The sequence below is a fragment of the Dipodomys merriami genome, unplaced genomic scaffold, assembly GCF_024711535.1.
Source record: "Dipodomys merriami isolate MVZ:Mamm:240054 unplaced genomic scaffold, mDipMer1.0.p SCAF_36, whole genome shotgun sequence".
In the NCBI taxonomy this organism is placed as follows: Eukaryota; Metazoa; Chordata; class Mammalia; order Rodentia; family Heteromyidae; genus Dipodomys; species Dipodomys merriami.
In genome coordinates, this window is record NW_027205159.1 from 12,719,629 (window position 1) to 12,742,605 (window position 22,977).

General features: G+C 37.6%; 1 gene segment (V, D, J or C); it reads left to right on the top strand.

Moving 5' to 3' along the window:
• Positions 1-16,464: 16,464 nt before the first annotated feature.
• On the top strand, positions 16,465-17,017 carry LOC138804208 (immunoglobulin kappa variable 1D-13-like). The segment is given in 2 exon segments: positions 16,465-16,537; positions 16,662-17,017. Coding segments are annotated over 2 exon segments (396 nt in total).
• The last annotated feature ends 5,960 nt before the right edge of the window (positions 17,018-22,977 follow it).

A 22,977-nucleotide genomic window follows, 5' to 3' on the forward strand; every position in this document is an offset into this window, starting at 1 on the left:
CTTTCCCAGCACGCAGACTTCAGGAAGCCAACACAAGCAACCTTGTAAGACATCATGACTCAAGTCAGACAAGCACAGGGGGAGCCACTGGTTCTCCTCACATGCACCTATTGTGCAACAAAGAGAGTTAGATTTTTCCTTTATCACATCAGCTCTCCACATGCAGTTAGTGATTCATATTTGGTAGAATCCCAGGGGTGACTTGAAGAGATTCTGGGATCTCTGTGCAGCTTTTATCTCTCATTTTCTGTCTTCACCTTTGTGGACTTCCTAGCTCTATTCTTCAACTTCCTACTGGCAAATCATGGACATACTCTCTTTCTCTCTGTCTCTCTCTGTCTTTCTCTCTATCTCTCTCTATTTGCCCCCTCTCTCTTACAAACACACATACTACTGGAAAAAATGGAATTTTTTCTCACTAAACATTTCTCATGTTAAATAATGCAATATCCATTTAGTTTGAAGCCACAATTCTCTATAATGTAATACCAGGGACTAAAACTTTGAGTATAGAATCCCTGAGGAAGAAGAGGACAACCTAAAATACAGACAGAAGATACAGACTCCAATAGGAATAGAATATTCTTAATAAACTGTGAACAAACCAAATAGGAAAAATAATGAAAGCTGTCGCCATGATGCCAGATATATCTTGCCTAAAGCATCTTCTTTTTCCTAATTATTACTACCAGAAAAAATAAGATAGGTTAGAATGTAACTCCTGATCTGGTACACTAACAGTATTCTTTCTGTATTACTTTTCTCAAAAAATATGCAATCTAATCCAGGTACTACCGAAATCTAAGGATGAGAGGATAAGATCTGAGATCAGAGTTCAAAGAAACTTGGGAAGAAAAGACTATGAGACCCTGTCTCTGATGAACCAGCAAAAAAGTTTTAAGTGGAGTTATCAAGAGGTAGAGCAACAGAGCTAAGGGCAGCACCTAGTCCTTGACTTCTAGTAGTTCCATAAAGACACGAACACACACACACACACACACACACACACACACACACACACACACACACACACACACACACACACACACACACACACACACACACACACAAAGAAACCCCAAACAAGCAATCTGAATTTAATCTATAGAAAAAGATAAAAAGACATTTTAAAATGTAATTCATAATTCATAATTAATTCTTCCTTTAAAAAATCCAGGTTTTGTAAGATGTAATATTAAAAATAATATCACTAGATGGAAGAGAAACCCCACAATAAACAAAAATGCTGTTTAGTAGTCATAAGGAAGCTATAGAATTAGTGTTTTATCTTCAATGAAGAGGCTCTGAGCTTGGGCATTTGACTATGATAAGGGACACTCAGGAGGAGCTGGCAGCAGGCTGAATTGTGGGGCAAAGTCTTCTGTCTTTGGTATTTGTAGACTGGAAGTTGGGCCTGCCTCTATTTCCTGCTTTCTTTCTCAGCAAAGGCCATCTTTTAAGGATTGATTCATATTACCCAGAGATATGTGTCCTTGGCAAAGAGGTCTTTAAGAAGTGTGTGAGGTCACATGAGGTCAATGCAGCTGTAGCAAACCCTGTTGTACTAATACCATTAGGAGATGAGGCATTGGGTTGCTCTGTCTCTGTCTCTGTGTCTGTGAAAGGTATCAAGTCCTCAGGATGTTCCAAGAAGTTGAACAGTAAGAAAGACCAAATAAGATGATACCTCCTGACTTTGCTACTTCAGAATTTTGGTTTTAAAAAATACTTTGCTTTGTCTGCCCAGACTAAGATACTTTTGTTCTTCATGGAAATGCAGGCAGAGTAAGGCACCAAACCAGCTCTCTCTGAACAGGATCAGCCTCCCTCAGGAGTTGACTTCTGGACATGGAGTCACAGCCTTGCTTCTCTTCTTCTCTCTGCTCTGACCTTGGGGAGGAAGCAGGACTGAGGCTTCATGCTGAGGATGTTTGCATTCAACGAGAACATTTCCTTGGAAATGAAAGTGTGAGCCTGCTTCCTTTTCTGATCAGAATCAGAAAAAATGACTACATGCAATGTTTCATTGGTTTTGTTTGTAGATGCATATGCATTTTTATCCTCTTGCTCAGATGCCAGTTAACACCTTATATGGACATGGTCTCAAGACTCCTTCCTGTGTCCTAGCAAGACTATAAAGAGCATCCCAGACAGGAATCAGCAGAAACCAAGCCTGAATCCTGAACTCCTGCTCATTCCCTGCCTGGTCAGGTATACTAGAGTTAGGGTGGGGTCTGGACACAGATCACTCTAGCCATCAGCAGCCCATTGCCTTTGAGGCACATGAACTTCCTCCTGTCACCACTAGAAGGGGAAATCTCACAGTAGCTTCTGCCCTGCAGGGGACAGCTGGGAGCCTGGGAACTTCTTTAAGACCAGGTGTTGGAGTGGAGGCTGAGGGATGAGGGTTCAGCTCTGAAATGACATGAAGACCCCCTCCCATATCCTTCTGTTTCTCATACAGGGACTTCTCCATGATTCTGCTCTGCATTTCTGAATGAGGACTTCCCAGTTTCCTCAACCCACTTGCCTCTTACAATGTGCTCACAAGCCAATTCTTCCCCACTTCTCACATAGCTATTCTTGAGTTGAGCTTCAGTTCTCCTTTCTCCAGATCTTGGACTCTGGCTTACTAGTGTCTCTACTGTACTCTAAGAATCTTCCTTGGTTAATTGTGGTTATTGACAAACTTGCAAGGAAGTGCTATATAGATAGAGGATTACATGCGGAGAAGTTGTACCCCTTCAGGAATAGATTCCCAGCTGAGCAGAGAAACCCTCATTGCTGCCAGTCAGAGAGGAGGCTGACAGAGGTCTGTGCAGTTCTTTGTTCTGTGCCCAAATAGATCCTACCAATGTATATGCCCTCAGCGCTGGGAAATCCAAGGGAAGTAAATTCATTGTAAATTCCTCATCCATAGCTTCTCTGCACATGGAGCTTTGATATCCTGAGGTTCCCAGAGCATCTGGTTTTCTGTGTCTTACATCCATTTAGATAACCTTTTATTCTCAACAATGAAAAACAAATTTCTCCCTTAGCAGGAATACAGGAAGAGTTTCTTGGTGTTTAGAGGTCTTGACTTTGGAGAAGACCATGAGAATGCTCAGTTAGTGTTGGTTTTATGTCCCCAAGGCTAGTTACCAAAAAATAAAGTCATATATTACCTTAGGAAAAAATTATCTCAGTGTATCCAAATATTGTGAGTATTGAACCATGGTGTATATAGAGGATTTCACATTCTATGCAAGAGTCAGTCCCAATAAGCACACAGCATGGACCTGAGGGCCCCTGCTGAGCTTCTGGGTCTTCTGCTTCTGTGACTCCCAGGTAAGGAAGAAAAATGTTGGGCCAGTGTGGCCAGTACTGTTCACTATCAGGGAACTTAAATAAAAGTAATAATGTTAACTTTTTTATTGTGAAAATAGCATACAGAGGGGTTACAATTACATGGGAAAGATAATGAGTACATTTCTTATCAAGCATTGCTGCCTCCTCCTTTGTTTCCCCTTATCATCTCTTCCCATCTCCCCTGTCGCACCCCCCACATCCCCCACATGCCAAAGTTGTAAAATTTGTTTTTCGACATAATGATTTGTACATTTCCTTGTTGTAATGGGTCCACCTGTATCTCCATTTAAATGATTTGTTTTACCCTTCCCCTCCACAAATTATACCAACATCAAATACAGTGAAAGCAGGGGTTATACCATGGGGGAGAACATACAAAGCAACATAGAAATCATCTTATAAATATGTTAGAAAAAATTGCATGAAAGCAAAAATATTTGAATACTTATTTTAGGGTTCATTTTACCTAACATAAACTTATCTGACCTTTTCTGCTTGTCTCAGACATATACTAGTTATTGCAAATAAGGGAAACCATGGGACCTATGTGTCTTTGGGTTTGGCTTACTTCACTTAATATAATTTTTTTCCAAGTCTTTCCATTTCCTAACAAATGGGGCAATGTCATTCTTTCTGATAGAAGCATAGAATTCCATTGTGTATATAAACCATATTTTCTTGATCCATTCATCTACTGAGGGGCATCAGGGTTGGTTCCATATCTTAACTATAGTAAATAATGCTGCAGTAAACATAGTTGTACTGGCAGCTTTAGTATGGTCTTGTTTGTGATCATTTGGGTAAATACACAAAAGTGGAATTGCTGGGTCATAGGGGAGATTTATGTGGAGTATTTTGAGGAACCTCCATACTGCTTTCCAAAGTGGTTGAACAAGTTTACACTCCCAACAACAATGCAGTACGGTTTCCTTCTGTCCCCATCCCATCCATCATCTGTTGTTATTAGAGTTCTTGATTATAGCCATTCTAACTGGGGTGAGGTGGTATCTCAATGTTGTTTTGATTTGCATTTCTTTTATGGCTAGAGAGGTTGAGCATTTCTGCATGTGTCTATTTGCCATCCGTCTTTCCTCTTCAGAGAAGTTTCTTTTCAAGTCTTTAGCCCACTTATTTATTTGGATGATGTTAACTTTGTTTTTATGTTTCCAATGTCAGGTGCAACATGTGACATCCAGATGACCCAGTCTTCATCCTTCCTGTCTGCATCTCAGGAAACAGTCTCCATTACTTCTAGGGCCAGTAGGAGCCATGACACCAATTTAACCTATTATCAGCAGAAACCATGCAAAGCTCCTATGTTCCTGATCTAATATGCAATGAGTTTACAATATGTTGGAAATGTTCTGTACAAGTTATGGTAGTTTGTTGTGGAGGGAAAATGGGAGAAAAATGGGGAAGAGGGTAATAAGTTTGACAAGGAATGTACTCACTAGCTAACTGATGTAATTAACTGTAATCCCTATATATATCACCTTGATAATAAAATTAAATTTTAAATAAAAAAGAGAAGTGGACTGTTGGTATCCTGGACCACACTGTCTCCTCATCTCTTAGCATTAGAGGGAGAGGAATGGGAAAAAGTTACAATTGAACTCTGAAGCAATATCACTGATTAACCAAATCATCTTTTGATCAAAGATGTTAGTTATTCATTCCATCATGTCCCTATAATTAGAAATTCCCAAGAGACTGTTTAATGTCATGAATAGACTCAGATCCTCTATATAGTCATACTTGGAGAAACAAGTAGTACAGTATAATATCATTGACCATTTTCAACATTTCTGTCAGTGAAGACATCTTAATTTGTTTTAGGTGATTTGTATACAGGTAAAAGGAGAGAAACTAATTTTATCTATTATGTCCCTAGAATTCATAATGATGGTTCCTTGGAACTCTTACAAACTTTCCTTCTCTAATATTTAACTCACATCCTTGTTCACAGATGGAAGAATGGACAATGGTGTTTTCTCTTCTAATGTATCTATTATACCTTTTTGTGCAACTTATATATGCTGAAAAACAAGCAAATTCATTCTTATTTTCTAGCAGTACAAAAGCAGTGGTCAAAAATGTATATGTTGCTACTTTCTACAGAAAAATGTCACTATGACTTTATGCTGTCAAAAATATCTCAGTTCAAAGTCATCGAAATTCTCTTACCCAGACATGTAAATTCAATTTTTAATCTTAGTCACAATACATACAATAAGCATGAACTTGTTAAGAAATGATTGTAGAAAGTGAATGATTTCAAAACACACAGAGAAATTGATGAATTAATACCATATTGGGCACAATGGCTGATAACGGTAGTCCAGACTCCTAAGGAAGCAGAGAATGGTAGGAATGTACTTCTAGGTCAGTCAGGGAAAATTAGGAAGGCCACATCTCATTCATTAGGCCACCAGAGAACAGTTTCTTTAGTCTGGCCTCCAACTCTGTGGTCTTATCACTATCGGTGACCAAAAGTAACCATGTTGCTGAATGTCTCTCAGATTAGTTTTGTACTTGTTTTCTCACAGGTTTATATTCAGTGGTGCATATATGTGAGCAAAGTCCAGAAGTGCTGCTGTGTTCTTTTTATAGTGTCTTTTAGGAGGTTCATGTTTTGAATTACCATTACTAGCAGTATTCCTTCCAGTTCTAGACTAAGGAGATTGCTCTGCTCAATTATTCTTTCTCCTTGGCAATTGTGATGGTTTATCTGCATTGTCAAATTGGTTGGATTGGTACAAGATGAAGAAAGTATACTTGTGGACATATCTGTGAGAGTTCCTGTAGAGAGAATTGACTAAGAGAGGAAAATCTACACCATTGTACACAACCCTTTCCGAAATGCTAAGGCTTCTTATGAAGTAAAATAGGAAGGGGAGTAAGCAATTCAATGTGTTACTTGGCTGCCATTATATGAGAACTCTGCCCATATGGGACACTAAAGTTTCTAATTTCTGAGCTGAAACAAAGCGTTCTGCTTTTTCAGTTGTTTTTACTGAGGTCTTAGTCACAGAAATGACAAGTTAAGTAACACATCTTTATAACTTAGGTCCTAACATACTTTCTGACTAATGATGAAAGATGGATGCTATACTGAGAGCATTTGGTGTCCCCATCACTGGGTTGAGAAGGGATGATATTTATTTTCAGTTGAAACTGGTAATTTGTTAGGTGATCACACATTGCAGAAGACTTTTTCAAAGTTTGAGTTTAAATGTGGGAAAACATTTATCAGTGAAGGAAAGCTGTAATGCAGAGGGAGTAGAATAAGTCCCTGACCACATGTATTTATGCTTAGGAAGTTGAGATGTGGAAATGAACATCACAGAAGAGTTGCAGGCCAGGCAGTGGGTTCTGAACACTGGTGACTGGGTGTTATGCTACTTGGAGCAGGATGGGAGGGTCAGCACTTCTCTGCCTAAGGCAACTGGGTATAGAGCCTCAGACAGTCAGGAATCCTCCAACGTCAATCTCCCCATCTACAACTCCAGAAGCTTTGCCTTAAGACTTCTGAATAGTTTGTGAACAAGTCCATATCATATTATATATCCTTTATAAGCTCATTTGACATCTGTAACTAAGAACAGTGACCAATCCTCACAGAATGCAACAGCCTGTTTTCGTCTTCTTTTTGTTATTGTAATCAGTCGTGGGTTTTGAACTCTGGGCTTGGGCGCTGTCCCTGCACTCTTTAGCTCAAGGCGAGTGCTCTACTGCTTGAGCCACAATGCCACTTCCGGTTTTCGAGTGGTTTATTGGAGATTAGAGTCTCATGGACTTTCTTGCCTGGGTTGGCTTTGATTCATGATCCTCAGATCTCAGCCTCCTGAGTAGGTAGGATTACAGGCGGGAACCACCACCACCTGGTTCAGCCTGTTTACTTCTAATTATAACACTTTCCCAGCATACTGGCTCCAGGTAGCCAACACTAGCAACTTTGTAAGTCATCAGGAGTCAAGGCAGAGAAGCAGAAAGGGAGCCACTGGTTCTTTCCATCTGCACTATGCTATGAACCAAATACTGATGGATTTCCTTTACCAGTTCAGCCCTCCACATGCTTTCAGTGATTCATATTTGGTAAAATGATGGGTGTCAAATGGAGGGATTCGGGGATCTCGGTGCAGGTTTTTTCACTTGTTTCTGTGTCCTCCCCTGTGTGGACTTACTAGCTCTTTTCTTTCTTTTTGGTTGGTACTGGGGTTTGAATTCTGGGCTTGGGCGTTGTCCCTGCACTCTTCAGCTCATGTCGAGCGCTCTACCACTTCAGCCACAGCACCACTTCTGGTTTATTGTAGATAAGAGTCTCACTGACTTTCCTGCTCCAGCTGGCTTTGAATGGCAATCCTAGGATCTCAGCCTCCTGAGCCACTGGTGCCCTGCTTAGCTCTTCTTTTTCAACTTAGTATTTGATACTCTCCCCACAACCCCACAACAAAAAAAGAGTAGAATTTAATCTTACAAATTACTCCTCAGGTTGAACAAAGCAGTATTCATTCAATTTGAAACCACAGCTCTCTACAATGTAAGACATTGAATAAAAGTTGAGTATAGAATCTGTAAGGAAAAAGAGGAACACCAAAGTAAATACAGGCTCAATCGGGATAGAATATTCCTAATAAACAATACATAATACCAAATAGGAAGAATTATGAAAGCAGCTGCCATGGTGCTCTTCTAAAGAGTTATTTTTGCCAGAGAGGCTTCTTTTTCCTACCAGAAATAATAAGACAGGTTGAAGTTATATAACTCCTAAAGTAGTGCCTTGCTGAAAAAACTTGGAGTCAGTACTACTGAGATCTAGGTTCAGTGAATGAAATCTGAAGATCAGAGTTTTTAACAAACTGGAAAGGAATGTCTTTGATACTTTCTCCAATTAACCAGCAAAACACCAGCATGTTGAATTGTCAAGTGGTAGACCTTCAGCCTTGTACAGAAAAAGCTAATGGCAACATACAGGCCCTGATATCAGTACAAACACACACACACACACACACACACACACACACACACACACACACACACACCCTACACACACAGAAATTCACTCCATATTACCCCACCACCAACAACAACAATATACAATACAAATTTAACCCACAGAAAATGTCAAAAGGACATTTTGGAATATATTTTATTAACATTCCTAGGGGGCAAAAGCTTATTTTATAAGATACACAGCTAAAATATTACCACTAGAGGGCAGAGAAACCCAGTAGAAAACAAGCTGTTCATCTTAGTAATAGGGAAGTCATAGAGTTAGAGTTTTATTGTCAACATAGTCTTCAGAATTGGACATTTGAGTATGACCAGCCACACTCAAGAGGAGCTGTCAGCAGGCTGGATTGTGGGGAAAAGTCTTCTGTCTTTGGTATTTGGAGACTGGAAACTTCGTCTTGTCTCTATTCATGCCTGCTTTCTCAGAAAAGGTAATCTATTCAGGGAAGATTCATGTCTCCCTGAGTTACGTTTACTTGGAAGAGGCCTGTAAGAAGTGAGTGAGGTGATGTGCGATCACTGGGCTGAAGCAAACCCTATAGTACTAGTGTCTTTAGAAGATGAGGCACTGGGGATTGCTGTCTCTGTCATGGTGTCTATCTCTGTCTGCCCCTGTCTCTGATCCTCCTCGTCTGCACTTCATTAGGTATAACACCTGGTCAGCTGATACAGATGGATTGTCATAATAGTTTGCACCACTTGATATTTACAATTTGGTGAGTGTTTTTCAAACATTCTTTTCAGTAATAATCAATAATTTATTTCTCTTCACATTGTCATTTCTACCTTTTAGCACCTTGATATAGAAAACCTTCTATCTACTCTGGCTTTAGGAGAAGTTTTATGAAGCATTTAATGCACTCATACATTCATAGTAGTCCCAAGGTTCTTATACCAACATGTTTCCTCTGCCTTATCAACTATTTGCAGATTAAAGAGGATAATTCTCACAAGTCTTTTCTTCTCTGAATTGCAAGAATTGTACAAGAGATTACAATGTAACATGCTCATTGGAATGTCTAGGGCTTCTTGATCAGAGTCACCCTTCTGTCATGCTATTTGAAAATAAACAGCAGAAATTATAGCATGGAAAACATGAAGTTACTCCATACAACAGAAAATATGAAGAATTATATAGGATTTCCCTTACACAATCCTCATGATTATAAGAGACCTAAAAACTATTTTGGATAATAAATTGTTGTTATTTCACCAAAATGAAGTGTTTGAATCACAAGAATAAATTAGTTTCCTATCACATTATTAAAAGCTGAGATATGTACATATATGCATAGCTTTTTATTTAAATGTTGATAAATATTTAAACACTTTCAGATGATGTAATTTCAAATATTAAAAGATACATTACAAAAGTCCTTCCAGCCTTAGAAATACATTACTGTGTGCACATTCATATGAGACATAGAGCAGCAAGGAGGGAGCAGGGAGTTGGGGTTGTTATGCCATCTTGCTGCCATTCACCTGTATGATGCTCTCAGACTCTTGTTCCTAGGAAAGCCTATCAGAGCTCTGAGCACCCAATGTTGGACCTGAGCAGCCTATGCTAAGAATCAGAGGATTAAATATTAGAACAGGGGCAGTGAGTTCTTAGGAAAAATAATGGAAAGACAGGAAAGATGCCACTACTCCTAGAAATATAAATGTATGTTTTCCAGGTGTCTGACAGCGAAATTAAATGCTTCATTTTCAGTCCTATTTCCTACAATTCTAAATATAACATGCATTTTATATCATGTAATATGTTTTAAAAATAACATAGAGTCAATTTTAAAACATTGATTTATGTAGCCTAATCAATGAAATTCTTGATATAGAATTGCAAAATATGGTGAAGTCCTTGAAACACATGAAACAGTTAATTGTTTCTAGATTGAATGTGAAGACTGCACTTTTCAGACTCTTTTTTTAATTTTAATATATTTGATTTCGTAGATAATGAATAGGCACCCTGTCATCCAAAGCAGACTTGTTAGATTTCCATCAGTGCAAACACTATCTCCAAAATGAGTTCACACATACTTAGAAATCACTTGTCACTGCACCTCAGGACAGTTAGTTAAACCTATGACATCTCCCAACTTACGAAATTCTTCTGTCACCATGAGATTTGAGGTGCCACAGCTCCCCCTGGGTACAAAATATGAAATACCTTTAGTTCCTCAATTCTTGTAGAGCATTTTTTTTTATTCTTACTCTAAATACAAAGAACCACATTTACAAAAGAATGGAGAAATAGTACCATGAACGCTTATAGACATGAATATTTTGAACAAATCAAATAGGACCTCTGATCTCGCAGAGCTGCTTTCATTTGAAGGCAAAGAGCAGAAATTGAGCAAAAGCTTCTCATGAGTCTTTAATTCCTGACACTCCCCACATGCAGCCTTCCCTTTCTCCCCTCACCACAAATAACACCATTACTGAAAAAAAGTGAGCTGTGGACATCTAGGCCACATTTTGTCTCCTTACCACCTGACATGATCTGAGTTAAGAGCAGGGTGATAAGTTACATTTGATCATTGTATTTTCTTAAAATAAAGCAAAAACAACACAAAAAAACCCTCTGATGCAATTTCACTGAAGACCATTTAACCAAACTCTCTTTTGAACACACATATTAGTTTTTCATTCCATCATTTTCATGCAGTTGGAAATCACCAAACACACAGATCAGAGCCATGAATTACACCTCAATCTCTATTAAATAAATCTGGATCCATTTGTAGCAGAGCATTGTTTGTTAATTATTTTTCTATGTCTGTTAGTGAAGAGCACCAGTCTCCCTTTGTTTTTGCTGAGTTGTTCACAAGCAAAGGGAGAAAAATAATTCTTATCTATTGTATAATGTCAATCAGATTCAAAATGATAGTTCTTTGGAACTGTGCATTACTTTCTACCTGTAATCTTTAAATTGGGAATGGCCATTTCTGTTTGCTTTATGAATTCATCTTTTGCACCGATTTGTTATAATACATCAATTACATATGGAAGCTCTCACTCCAAATAGCTATGACTGTTTGTAGACAGTTTGCTTTGGAAGATGCTGAATCTAAACCCATTGCAGTGAACATATGCAGGAAAGCTGAGTAGTCTTTCTGAGAAGCCATGCTCTTGGCTGTGATCATCTCAATATTTATCCAAGATTTGGCCTTGTCGGTCTTAGATTCATGGAGAAAAAATGACATGGTAATGGTATATGAGAAAGAAGCCTGCACATGGCTAAGAGTATACATATTCTTAGGATTGGGTAGCAACAAGCCCAAACCTTCTCCTAATACAGAAGTAGTACAAAAAGGGTAGAAGAGACAAGTAGATAAAAATCATATCTTAGTATACAAATAAGCTTCTGTATTAATTTTTCTTTGTGATTCTTCTCTAGAATTTTCCTTTGTTTCTGTATTCTTCTGTTCACTTCATTGTAAACTGAAATCTCTGCCAACTATCAAAGAAATATTGCCAAATGATCATGGAGTTCTAATCATTGTTATTCAGTAATGGAAGACTAGTTTATCTTATATCCTACGATGTTAGTAAAAAAAAAAAACCACAATGTAATTATGATTCAAATTTAATTGCATTTATTTATTTTAAACTGTAAAGCATTCTATTTATTTTTATTGTAAGAATACTGTACAGAGGAGTTATAATTACATGGGCAAGATAATGAGTACATTTCTCATCAAGCATTGTTACCTTCCCATCTCTTCCAATACTAGCCCCCTTCCCCAATACGATCCTCCCCCCAAACTCCACCAACATTGCAAAGTTCGTTTTTCGTCTTGTACATCTCATTGTTGCAATGGGTCCCCCTGTATCCCTAGTTAAATGATTTTATTTTAAAATAAAATTTAAAAGGAAAAGAACACAATGGAAAGAGGTCAATCCTTTGAAAATATTATTGATGTCTCCAAAAGAAAGATTAATAGAGAGGGTTGTTCTGATTAAAAGATGATATTTAACCTGGCACTTGTGGCTTACTACTGGAATCATAACTATTCAGGATGCTGAGATATAAGGATAGTGGTTCAAAATCAGTATGGCCAGGAAAGTCTGTGACACTCTTATCTCCAATTAACCACAAAAAAGCTGAAACTGGAGCTGTGGCATAAGTGGTAGAGAGATAGAATTGAACACAAATACTTAGGGACATTGGTCATTCCCAGAGTTCAAGTCCTAGAACCAGTAAAAAAGAAACAGAAAGGAAATATGATTTATGCACAGGTGAGATCCCATGGTGAAAGCCCTTGGTACAATTAATATATATATGAAATAAATGAATGACAAGAGAATGAAATAGGCTCTGTTGGCATTTTATGGAGGGAGGACTATGAATAGAGGAAGTTATATGAAGGTGAAGATTATTGAAGTGCTTCTCTGGAATATATGAAAAAGGGCAGCAAAACCCATGCAACTGCTTTAAGAAGGGAAATACGGGATAAGGATGAGAAATCAAGGGTGTGAGGTTAATAGAGTCCATTGTATGACTGTGTGGAAATGTCACAATGAAACCCTTCTTGTACAGTTAATATATGCTGACAAAGACTAGTGGATGTCTGGGACAAGCAGAAAAGCTCAAAAGTTATGTACATATGACCATATAAAATGATGCTAAGCAAAATGGATCCCAAGATAGGGACACAAATGGTTTTAAATTTCTTGTTGTTTTTTAAATGTATTTATAATGTACTGTGTGATTGTTTTGTTCCTTTTGTATGTTCTTCCCCCATGGTGTAACCTCCGTTTTCACTGTATTTGATTCTGGTGCCCTTCATTTGTATATACATTTTTCTAATTTGGGGAGGGGAAAATAAATAACAAAATGCTGAAATAATGATACAGGTTGGCCCATTATAACAATGAGATTACAAGACTCTATATTGAAACCAAACTTTACAACTTCATTGGGGGAGTTGTGGGGAAGTGGAGAGGGAAGGGACAGTAGGGGAAAACCAAAGGAGGAGATAACAATGCTGGATAAGAAATGTACTCAATATCTTATTCATGTATCTGTAACCCCTCTGTACAGTATTTTTACAATAAAATACATAAAAAAGAATTTAAAAAGAAATTAAATGTATTCTTATTCTGTAGCAGTATAAAAACAGTGGTCAAAATTGTATGTCTTACTCTTTTGTTTTTTTTAACAGATATAGCTCACTATGTCATTATATTTTCAAAAAGATCTCAGTTTGAAGTCACTGAGGTTCTCTTAACCAGATATGTGAATTCAATCTTTAATCTTAGTCACTGTATATACCATGTTTATTAACTTGTGAAGAGATGGCTGTAGATGAATGATCTCAAGACACAAAAATTCCAAACAAAAGAATACTTTAATGGTCATGATGACCATAAAGGTTCACACCTATAGTTCAACCTCTAGAGAATGGTAGGAATGTGGTTCCAGTTGAGTCAGAACAAAGTAGTCAGACCACATCCCAATAATAAAGCCACCAAGGAACAGGTTTTTAATTAGGTCTTAAATTTTGTGTTCTTATTGCTTGTGGTGATCACATACTAATCATGGGGATGAATGTCTCTCAGATTAGATTTGTGCCTTTTCCCCCTAAGAGTTCTTTCAGTAATGGATATATGTGAACAAAGTCCAGAAGTGCTGCTATGTTCTATAAGGACATTATTACTGATGATCTTTATTTCAATTCTGGATTAAGGTGTTGGCTGTTGGATTTCTCTGCTATATAGTTGTTCTTTTTCCTTTGAAATTCTGAGGATTTGTGGAGAAATATATGGTGGTTTATGGATATCACATCCCTAGTGAAAATATCACTATTAATCCAAGGACTTACAATTTATTTCATGGAATACTTTGGTATTTATTCAATATTCAAAAAACTCTCAAAATTGAGCATTCCTTGTTAGCTGATTTCTCTCCACTCTTTCCTTTATGCTATCCACTATGAATTTGTAGTTTGTGACAAAAAAATGATCCAAACTCATCTTCCTCTTTTCCTATTTTTGATAAAGAAATAAACTGTTCTACAAAGGTCACTGGTTTTATTTATGAGAGAATAAATGAGGTCAATTAATGAAGGTGCTATTTGTTATTAAAGTTAAGCAATCATTACTTCTAGATTAGAAAAAATTATTCACTTGTTCATCTGTTCATCTATATGTACATATATTTATATGTACACATTCATATATACATATGTACACATGCATACATATGTAAATTTATGGTAATTACTTCACTCACATCAAAAATTAGGTTATTATTAAATGAATTCTTAGAAAAATTTTCTGATTTTCTTTTTTCCACAAAACATTCAGTATTAAAAATCTTTGAAATATGTCACTAACATTAGATGAAATTTTCATTTAATTAGCTTTCATTTTTTTTACCTACAGTACAAATATTGGCTCTAATTTTCCCTCATTAATTACTTCACTCACATTAAAAATTAGGTTATTATTAAATGAATTCTTAGAAAAATTTTCTGATTTTCTTTTTTCCACAAAATATTCAGTATTAAAAATCTTTGAAATATGTCACTAACACTAGATGAAATTTTCATTTAATTAGCTTTCATTTTTTTTTTTACCTAGAGTACAAATATTGGCTCTAATTTTCCCTCATTAATTTAGTCATATGATCAACAACTCTTCTGGGTGATATGAAACTCTTGGTGTTACTGTCACTTACATTATCAGATCATACACCCCTGCCCTCACCCCCAGATTTGTTCAGACATTCCTCAGAATGTGATAACATGGATAAGATGAGCCAACTTTGTATCCCATGCAATAGTGACATCCTGAGCCCTGACAGCTGCACAGGCAAATCCAACACATATGGATGTCCTCTTGGGTCACTCCATCTCAGCACCTACAATGGAGTCAACAATGCTAATTCTTCCTTGCACAGAAAATCAGCTCTCCCATGTTGCCTCCTCCCAATATGGTTGACACTTCCATGTTCTATTGATTTCAAGACTGTTCAGAGATTCCAACATACTCACTCTGCTTGGGCCCAATATCTTTAACCCAGGTGTGCAGCACAGTGTTCTCTTAGGAACTAGAAGAGTCCACTAAACAGAGGAGACATATGTAGGTTTAGGCCACAAAATAGGTTTTAAGATAACCTGAGTTTATCCTCCCTTTTTTTTGGGGGGGGTCCAGTCCTGGGGCCTGAACTCTGGGCCTGGGCACTGTCCCTCAGCTCCTCAGCTCAAGGCTAGTGCTCTACCACTTGAGCCACAGCGCCACTTCCGGCTTTTTTCTTTTTGCTTATGTGCTGCAGAGGAATTGAACCCAGGGCCTCATGCATGCAAGGCAAGCGCTCTACCACTGAGCCACCTTCCCAGCCCAAGTTGATCCTCCCTTTTAAGGAGAATCTATCTCTGCTTCTGAACATAGTAGTGTGGTAAAGATGTTTTAAAGCCGGAAGGAATAATATGAGGATCTTCAGCATGGACATATAAAATGATACACAATTCTAGGTCAGTAAAAATTATGAAGGCTGTTCAGACATGAAGGGAGAAAGGCTCTGAAAGGACGTGCTTGTATGGATCACCTGGGACAAAAACTCAGAGATGGAGGAGATGATAAGGCTGAACAGCACAGTACAGAAGTCCAGGCATTTTCTTATCAATACAACAGCTCCATTACTCCACTTTCCTGGATTGAATTCATTACAGGACAACAGTGCTAAGTTGACACATATAGATTATCAGTGAATCAGAGCTAATGTAAAACTTTCTGTTCTTTATAATAGTAAAGAAATGCCAGATTTGTGTTGTGCAAAATTTGTTTGTAAAAATCTGGAACTAACACTCCAGTGAACAAGTCTTGACTCAATTAAAGAAATAAGAAAAGAAGCTTTGATCCTCAAAGCTACCATTGTGCTCACATCACAGGGAAGCAACTTGGTGATTTTCTTCTGTGTTTAAAACTTATTCTGTTGCCCGACCTAGCTCCCTTGAGACTCAGAATGTGCAGAGTTGCTGAGATGAGGCAGCTGGACAGCTGTGTATAACTCTGCTGCTGATTTGCATGCACCAACAGCACAGCCCAGTATGCTCAGGACTTCTTCAAAGGCTGCTCACATTAGGCAGTAGTCATTCCAAGTCAGCACACAGCATGGACATGAGGACACCTGCTCAGCTCCTGGGGATCCTGCTGCTCTGGCTCCCAGGTAAAGAAGGACAATGCTAGGGATTTACACAGCTCAGTGTGATCCAGGATGCTTACTCTTCAGGGATGCCTTCTTATAACTTGATAATTAGTGTGGATATTTGTTTTCATGTTTCTGCTTCCAGGTGCCAAGTGTGATATCCAGATGACCCAGTCTCCATCTTCACTGTCTGTGTCTCTAGGAGACACTGCCACCATCACTTGCAGGGCCAGTGAGAACATTGGGTATGCTTTAGCCTGGTACCAGCAGCAACCAGGGAAAGCTCCTAAACCCTTGATCTATAGTGCAAATAGTTTGGAGTCCGGAGTTCCATCAAGGTTCAGTGGGAGTAAATCTGGGACAGAGTTCACTCTCAGGATCAGTGGCCTGGAGCCCGAAGATGTTGCCACTTATTACTGTCAACAGTATAGCAGTTTCCCTCCCACAGTGATACAAGCCATAACAAAAACCTCCCAGGGAAGCTGAAGTGTGAGTCTGGGCTGCCCCAGCTGCTCCTCCTGCTGCCTCCACCTGCTCAGAATGTTATCAGAAAAGGCCAGTTAATACTTGGAGAGTCTGAATATTGTCATCAGTTTATATTTATGCAATAATAAAATAAATAACTTGGTATTCTAAGCAGGAATTGCCTTTAAAACAAAGAATGGATTCATTGCTTCAGATTTTATTCCTTTATTTTATGATAGCCTATTTTTTTATTAATGTACATATCTGTAACCATTAATGGGATTCTGGGTTTCTCAGTATATGTGTATTATGTGCATTGATCATAGTCTTCCATCTTTCTTCTGTGTTCAACCTCCTGCGCTCTGATCCTGTGCTCTTGTCAGCCCCATAGAGTCACTATTGCATCTTATTTTTTTTAAATTTTGCTTGAGTGAGAAGCAGTATAGACAATGCTCTTTGATTTTTACTATTTTTGTTAACGAAGTGTTCTCTACTTCTATCCATCATGCTGCAGAAACTGTCTCTGAGATTTTCATGTCAAGGCTACCACTCACCACTTGAGCCACAGTGCCACTTCTGGTTTTCTGGTGGTTAATTGGAGATAAGGCTCTCATGGACTTTTCTGCCCCAGCTGGCTTTGAATTGCAACCCTCAGATTTAAGCCTCCTGAGTAGTCCCATCTGTTTCATTTTAAAAGGCAATTTTTCATTGTGGTATCTATACACAATGGAATATTATGCAGCCTTTAGAAATGACAAAATAATGGCATTTGCAGGGAAATGGATGGCGGTAGAAGGAATCATGTTGAGCAAGGTAAGCCCAGAGCGAAGAGACAAAGGGTACATGGTCTCCCTGATAAGTGGATGCTAAATCCAAAATGTTAGGTGATAAGACAAAACTAACAGAACTTAAGAAACAAAGAACTCCCACTCATCTGGTCGAACCACTACTAAATAGCCCCATGCTGCTGATCACATGTATGATGTATAACATGTAAACAGTGTTATATGTTACAGACTGTGATAGACAATTTGCTCCAAGAAAGTTAGAATGAACTTGTGACTTTAAATGAGCATCATTATTCCATAATACTGTGAAATTCCGGAAATTATGTAATCACTTAATCACAATCAAAAAAAAAAAAAAACCCTTCAGGAAGGTAGGGAGGGAAGGGATGGTAGGGGGAAAACAATGGAGGGTGTAACAATGTTCAAGAGGACTTGTACTCATTACCTCACTCATGTAACTGTAACCCTCCGTATAGTATCTTTACAATAAAAAAAAGTAATTTACCATCAATTCACAAACAATAAAAGTAATTGTAAACATTTGAAAAAAAAAAGAAATCACATAGTACATTAAAAACAACAACAAAGAAAAAAATAAAAGGTAATTTTTCCTAAATGATTTTTCCACTCATGTGTCTTGTGTTTTAGTTCATCCAGTCATGAATGTAAATAAACAATATTCAGATTTTTAGGCACAAATTTAATTGTCTAAGAGCTCTGTTTTGAAGTTAGCTCCTTTAATTCTTCTGCTTGATTTAGCAATAGTTAGTCCTCATCTTGTACTGATCGTCAGCAGATCACTTCAACCCTTCATCTCACATTTCTCCACACAAATCACAAAACAACTCTTGTGTGGACTGTCTGTTCACATATTCAGAACCCGTCCACCTTCCTAAAAGCAGCAGGATTGGACCCCTGTGGATCTGGGGATTGGATAACCTCTCATGGAATGATGGTCAAGAGGATAGATCTGAGGAAGAGAGCCACGGAGCCTATAAAATTTAAGCTTTGAATTTTAGTTTAAAACCTTTGTGGTCATGAGGGTAATATCGATTGGAAAAGATGATTCCATTTTAATTATATCTTTATTATCTTTAACTAGTAAGATAAGAAATTACCATTCAACAAGTCAGAGTTGAGTAAAATAATATCATTCTCTCCTGTCCCTCCAAGGAAAGTTGATTCTTTTTTTAAATTCAATTTTATTGTCAAGATAAGGTACAATGGGGATACAGTTACGTATGTAAGGTAGTGAGTACATTTCTTGTTGAATATTGTTACACTCTCCCCCATTTTCCTCCCACTTTCCCTCCCTCATCACACCCTACCAAGTTGTAAGGCTCATTTCCAACATATTGTTTTGTGAGTATCACTGTTGCATTATTTCTTATCAAGCATTGTTGCCTTCTCTTTGTTTCCCCTTCCCATCCCTTCCCATACTCCCTGCTCCCCCGCCACCGGATTCTCACCCACCCCCCCACCAAAGTTGTAAAGTTCGTTTTTCCACATAACGACTTGTATATCTCGATTTTTTTTTTTATTTTCCCCCATGGTTTATCCCCTATTGTCTATATTTTATTTTGGTACCCTGTGTACTATATATACATTTATTTGAATTAGGGAAGGGAAAGGGAACAACAAAATGATGAGACAAAGGACAAAATTGATGCTTGAATTGTCCTTTCTATCAGAATGTCTGAAGGAGAGCTATGCCAGAGATCTAATTTCTGGTAATCAAAGGAAGATATCAAAGTGACAACGTATACTAACTGGGTTGTCAAAATGGGACTGTTTGGCATGAAACTCTGATTATTGTTGTTACACTCTGAGGGCCTAATTGAAATAGAAGATGGGAACTTGAACCAAGACACTGCCCTTTACATAGGGTCCTTTTTGATCCATCAGTTCTCTGCTTTCTGGTGTTCTTAGATTCCTGGCAGCACTTTTCATCTCTGCCCTCACTCTCTTCCTCTCTGTGTCTCTGAACTCAGGATAATAACCCAGGTGATGTGATGCTGATTTTTGTCCTACATAGGGATGGTAAAGGGAAACAATGGAGGAGGCAATAAGAAATGTACTCATTACCTTGTTCATGTAATTGCAACCCCTCTGTATGGTATTTTTACAATTAAAAAAAGAAAAAAGAGAAGAAGAAAAAAGAGAGAGAATTGGAAACAGCACATGTCTTGGAGCTCATTTTGATAAGCATCATTTTATATGGTCATATGTACATAGCTATTGAACCCTTGTGTTCTGTTCCTAAGAACATACTCCTTTGTTTTCATTGTGTGAATGTTTAGACTATTGTTAAATTATATCTATATATAATGATTTGTCTTTTAGTATCCATTGCATTTACTTGTAGATTTATAGGCACATCCTATGTTACTAAGTGTCAGGCTTGCTTTAATTAGTACAACTTTTTCCAAGGCTATTGTTTCTAATTGTAATTTTTATCCAATGTATCTTATCATTGGAGGCAAATAAGAACAATTTTCCGGGTCTTCAAATCTGAAGTGAAACAAGAATACGGGGGATACTAATTCTTCCACCTGTACTTTCAGATGGTACAAAGGAACAGACAGGAATTTTCCCTCAGCCAATCAGCATTTCTTTCTTCAGCCAAACTCATGCTTTCTCTCATTCACATTGATCAACATTCTGTGGAAAAGTAGCAAAGAAGTGGGCTCTCTCAGTTAGCTCTGTCCTCTCTGCTTACTTCACACTCCTGGATTCTGTGTTTATTCATCATTGATGGGTTAACAATGGGGTGGTGTTACTGGGAGGTGGTAAAAGCACCTAGTTTGAGGAAATACATTGGTGAGATTATCCTTGGGCCTAAATCTTGCCCTCACCTCTTCCTATATAATTTTGAATTCGTGTTTGCATGAGTTGAGTAGCCTCTACTAGATGGTCCAACATCATGATATTCTGCCTCTCCACAGGCCAAGGCAGCTAAGGATGGTGAACTGAAATCTCTGACACAATGAGCCCAAATAAATGCTGTCTTTCTTCCCTTAGATTGTTCCTGTCAGGTACTTGGGTTCAGACACACAAATATTAGGAATTCACCTATATATTTTGACTAGCAATCTCTACTTTAATCAGGTAACAAGGATCCATACTAAGCCCAGAAACTAGGCTTCAGCACATGCTTATTTTGGCTAAGAAGATCTTAACTTGGAAAAAATTATTTAGATATGCACAACTCCTTATCAATACCATAATCTCAGGCCTCAAAATAATAATAGTTTTAGAAACTTGAGGATATATCAAGATTAAACAATTACTAAGCATTTTGCATTAAGGTCACAGAAGGAAGTAAGTAAATTGAAGTTGCAGCTATACTGGCAAATCATTATCACAAAGCTATCTAAAAGAAATCTAGGCATTGTGCTATACCCCCTTATACTTATGGCTACAAGGGAGGTACAGATAGATGGTACATGGTCTTACCTCTATCTGATAGACAAAACTAAAACAGAAAGGCTAGGTGTATGGCTCATGGAGTGTTGGATGTTGGGGAAGGAAGGGATTGTGGGACAAGAAGGGAATGGGAACAATGATCGACAAGTAATGTACTCATCGCTTTACTCATATAACTGTAACCCCTCTGTACAGTATGTTTAAAATAAAATGAAATAAAAATAAAATAAAACAATTGCTTAGCAAGCTCAAGGCTTTGGACTACAAACCCTTTACAAATGTGTTTCGGTGTTGGGCATTTTGTGACCTGAATTTCTCTATGTACCTTGATCTCTAGATGTTGCTTATGAACTCTAGAAGTAACTCTTTGGCCACTGAGGAAGATCAAACAAAATCCATGTCAGAGGCAAGCTGAGTGATCTGCAATACAAGAGCTCCAGTCAGATCAACAGTCATTAAGAGTGTGAATACTCTTGAGCCGGTGGCTCATGCCTGTAAATCCTAGCTACTCAGAAGGTTGACATCTGAGGATGTCAGCAGGAAAGTCCATGAGACTCTTATCTCCAATTATCACTGAAAAATCAGAAGTGGACATGTGGCTCAAAGTGGAGAGTGCTAGCCCTGAGTTAAAGCTCCATGAGTGACCAAAAAAAGTATGAATTGCTGATGAATATAAATAATTGGTTTGTATGCCAAAAAGTTTTTGATTGGTTCATTGCACAGTATTTTCATTAAAAACCAATTGCTTCAATATAGTTATTTACAAAACAATCAGAAACAGGAGAAATAAAAAAATCTACAAAATATATGAATGAATAGAATACATTTTAGTTCATTTATGGAAACATCCAAGGAATAGTTAGTACTATTACCAATATTACACAATTATATAATGTAATATACAGTAATGTATGGTAATATATAAATGGAGCAATAAAATGTGACTTTATATGTACAATAAAGACTTATCAAATATCATTAAGTTCACAGTTAAAAAATGAGTGGCATATGTCCCTATGGGCTATAGGTTTTAAAACATTCATATAGATTTATTTATTGCTTCATACATACATGTATATGTGTGTATATTTATAAATATCAAGAGAAAGATGCATCATGTGCAGATACACACACACAAACACACATACACAAACACAAATTATGAGGCATCTGATGAAAGGTAGCTTAGTTTGTCCAAAGCCTGTCTTAAAGACAGAAATGTAAGAATGTAGAGCATGAGACTTCTGAGGAAACCTATATATTGCTAACCTATATATTGCTAAATAATCTTATTTCTACACTTACCATTTTCATGCAAGTTTTAAGAAAACAGAAATACTTTGGAAGACCTTTTATAGTAGTTCTGTATTGTCAAATGGGTAGGATAGCTTGCAGATTAAGAAAGTGTATTTCTGAACCTGTCTGTGAGAAACTCTCTCGATAGAATTGACTGAGAGAGGAAGATCCACCTCATAGCCCATAGCTCCTTTCGATAGGATACAGTCTCTTGTGCAATAAAGGAGCGAGGATGAGGAAGTACAACATTCAGTCTGCTTCTTGGGTGACATGATGTGAGCTCCACTATACTCTGCCCACATGGCAGCGTAAAATTTCTAATCTAAGATTGAAATAAAGAATTCTTCCCTTCAATTTGCTTTTATTAAGATCTTGTCACAGCAATTAAAAGCTAAGTACACATCTTTATAACATGTTCTAACTAACTTTGACCAATGATATAAGATGGATACTGTACTGAGAGCATTTGGCATCACCATCTCTAGA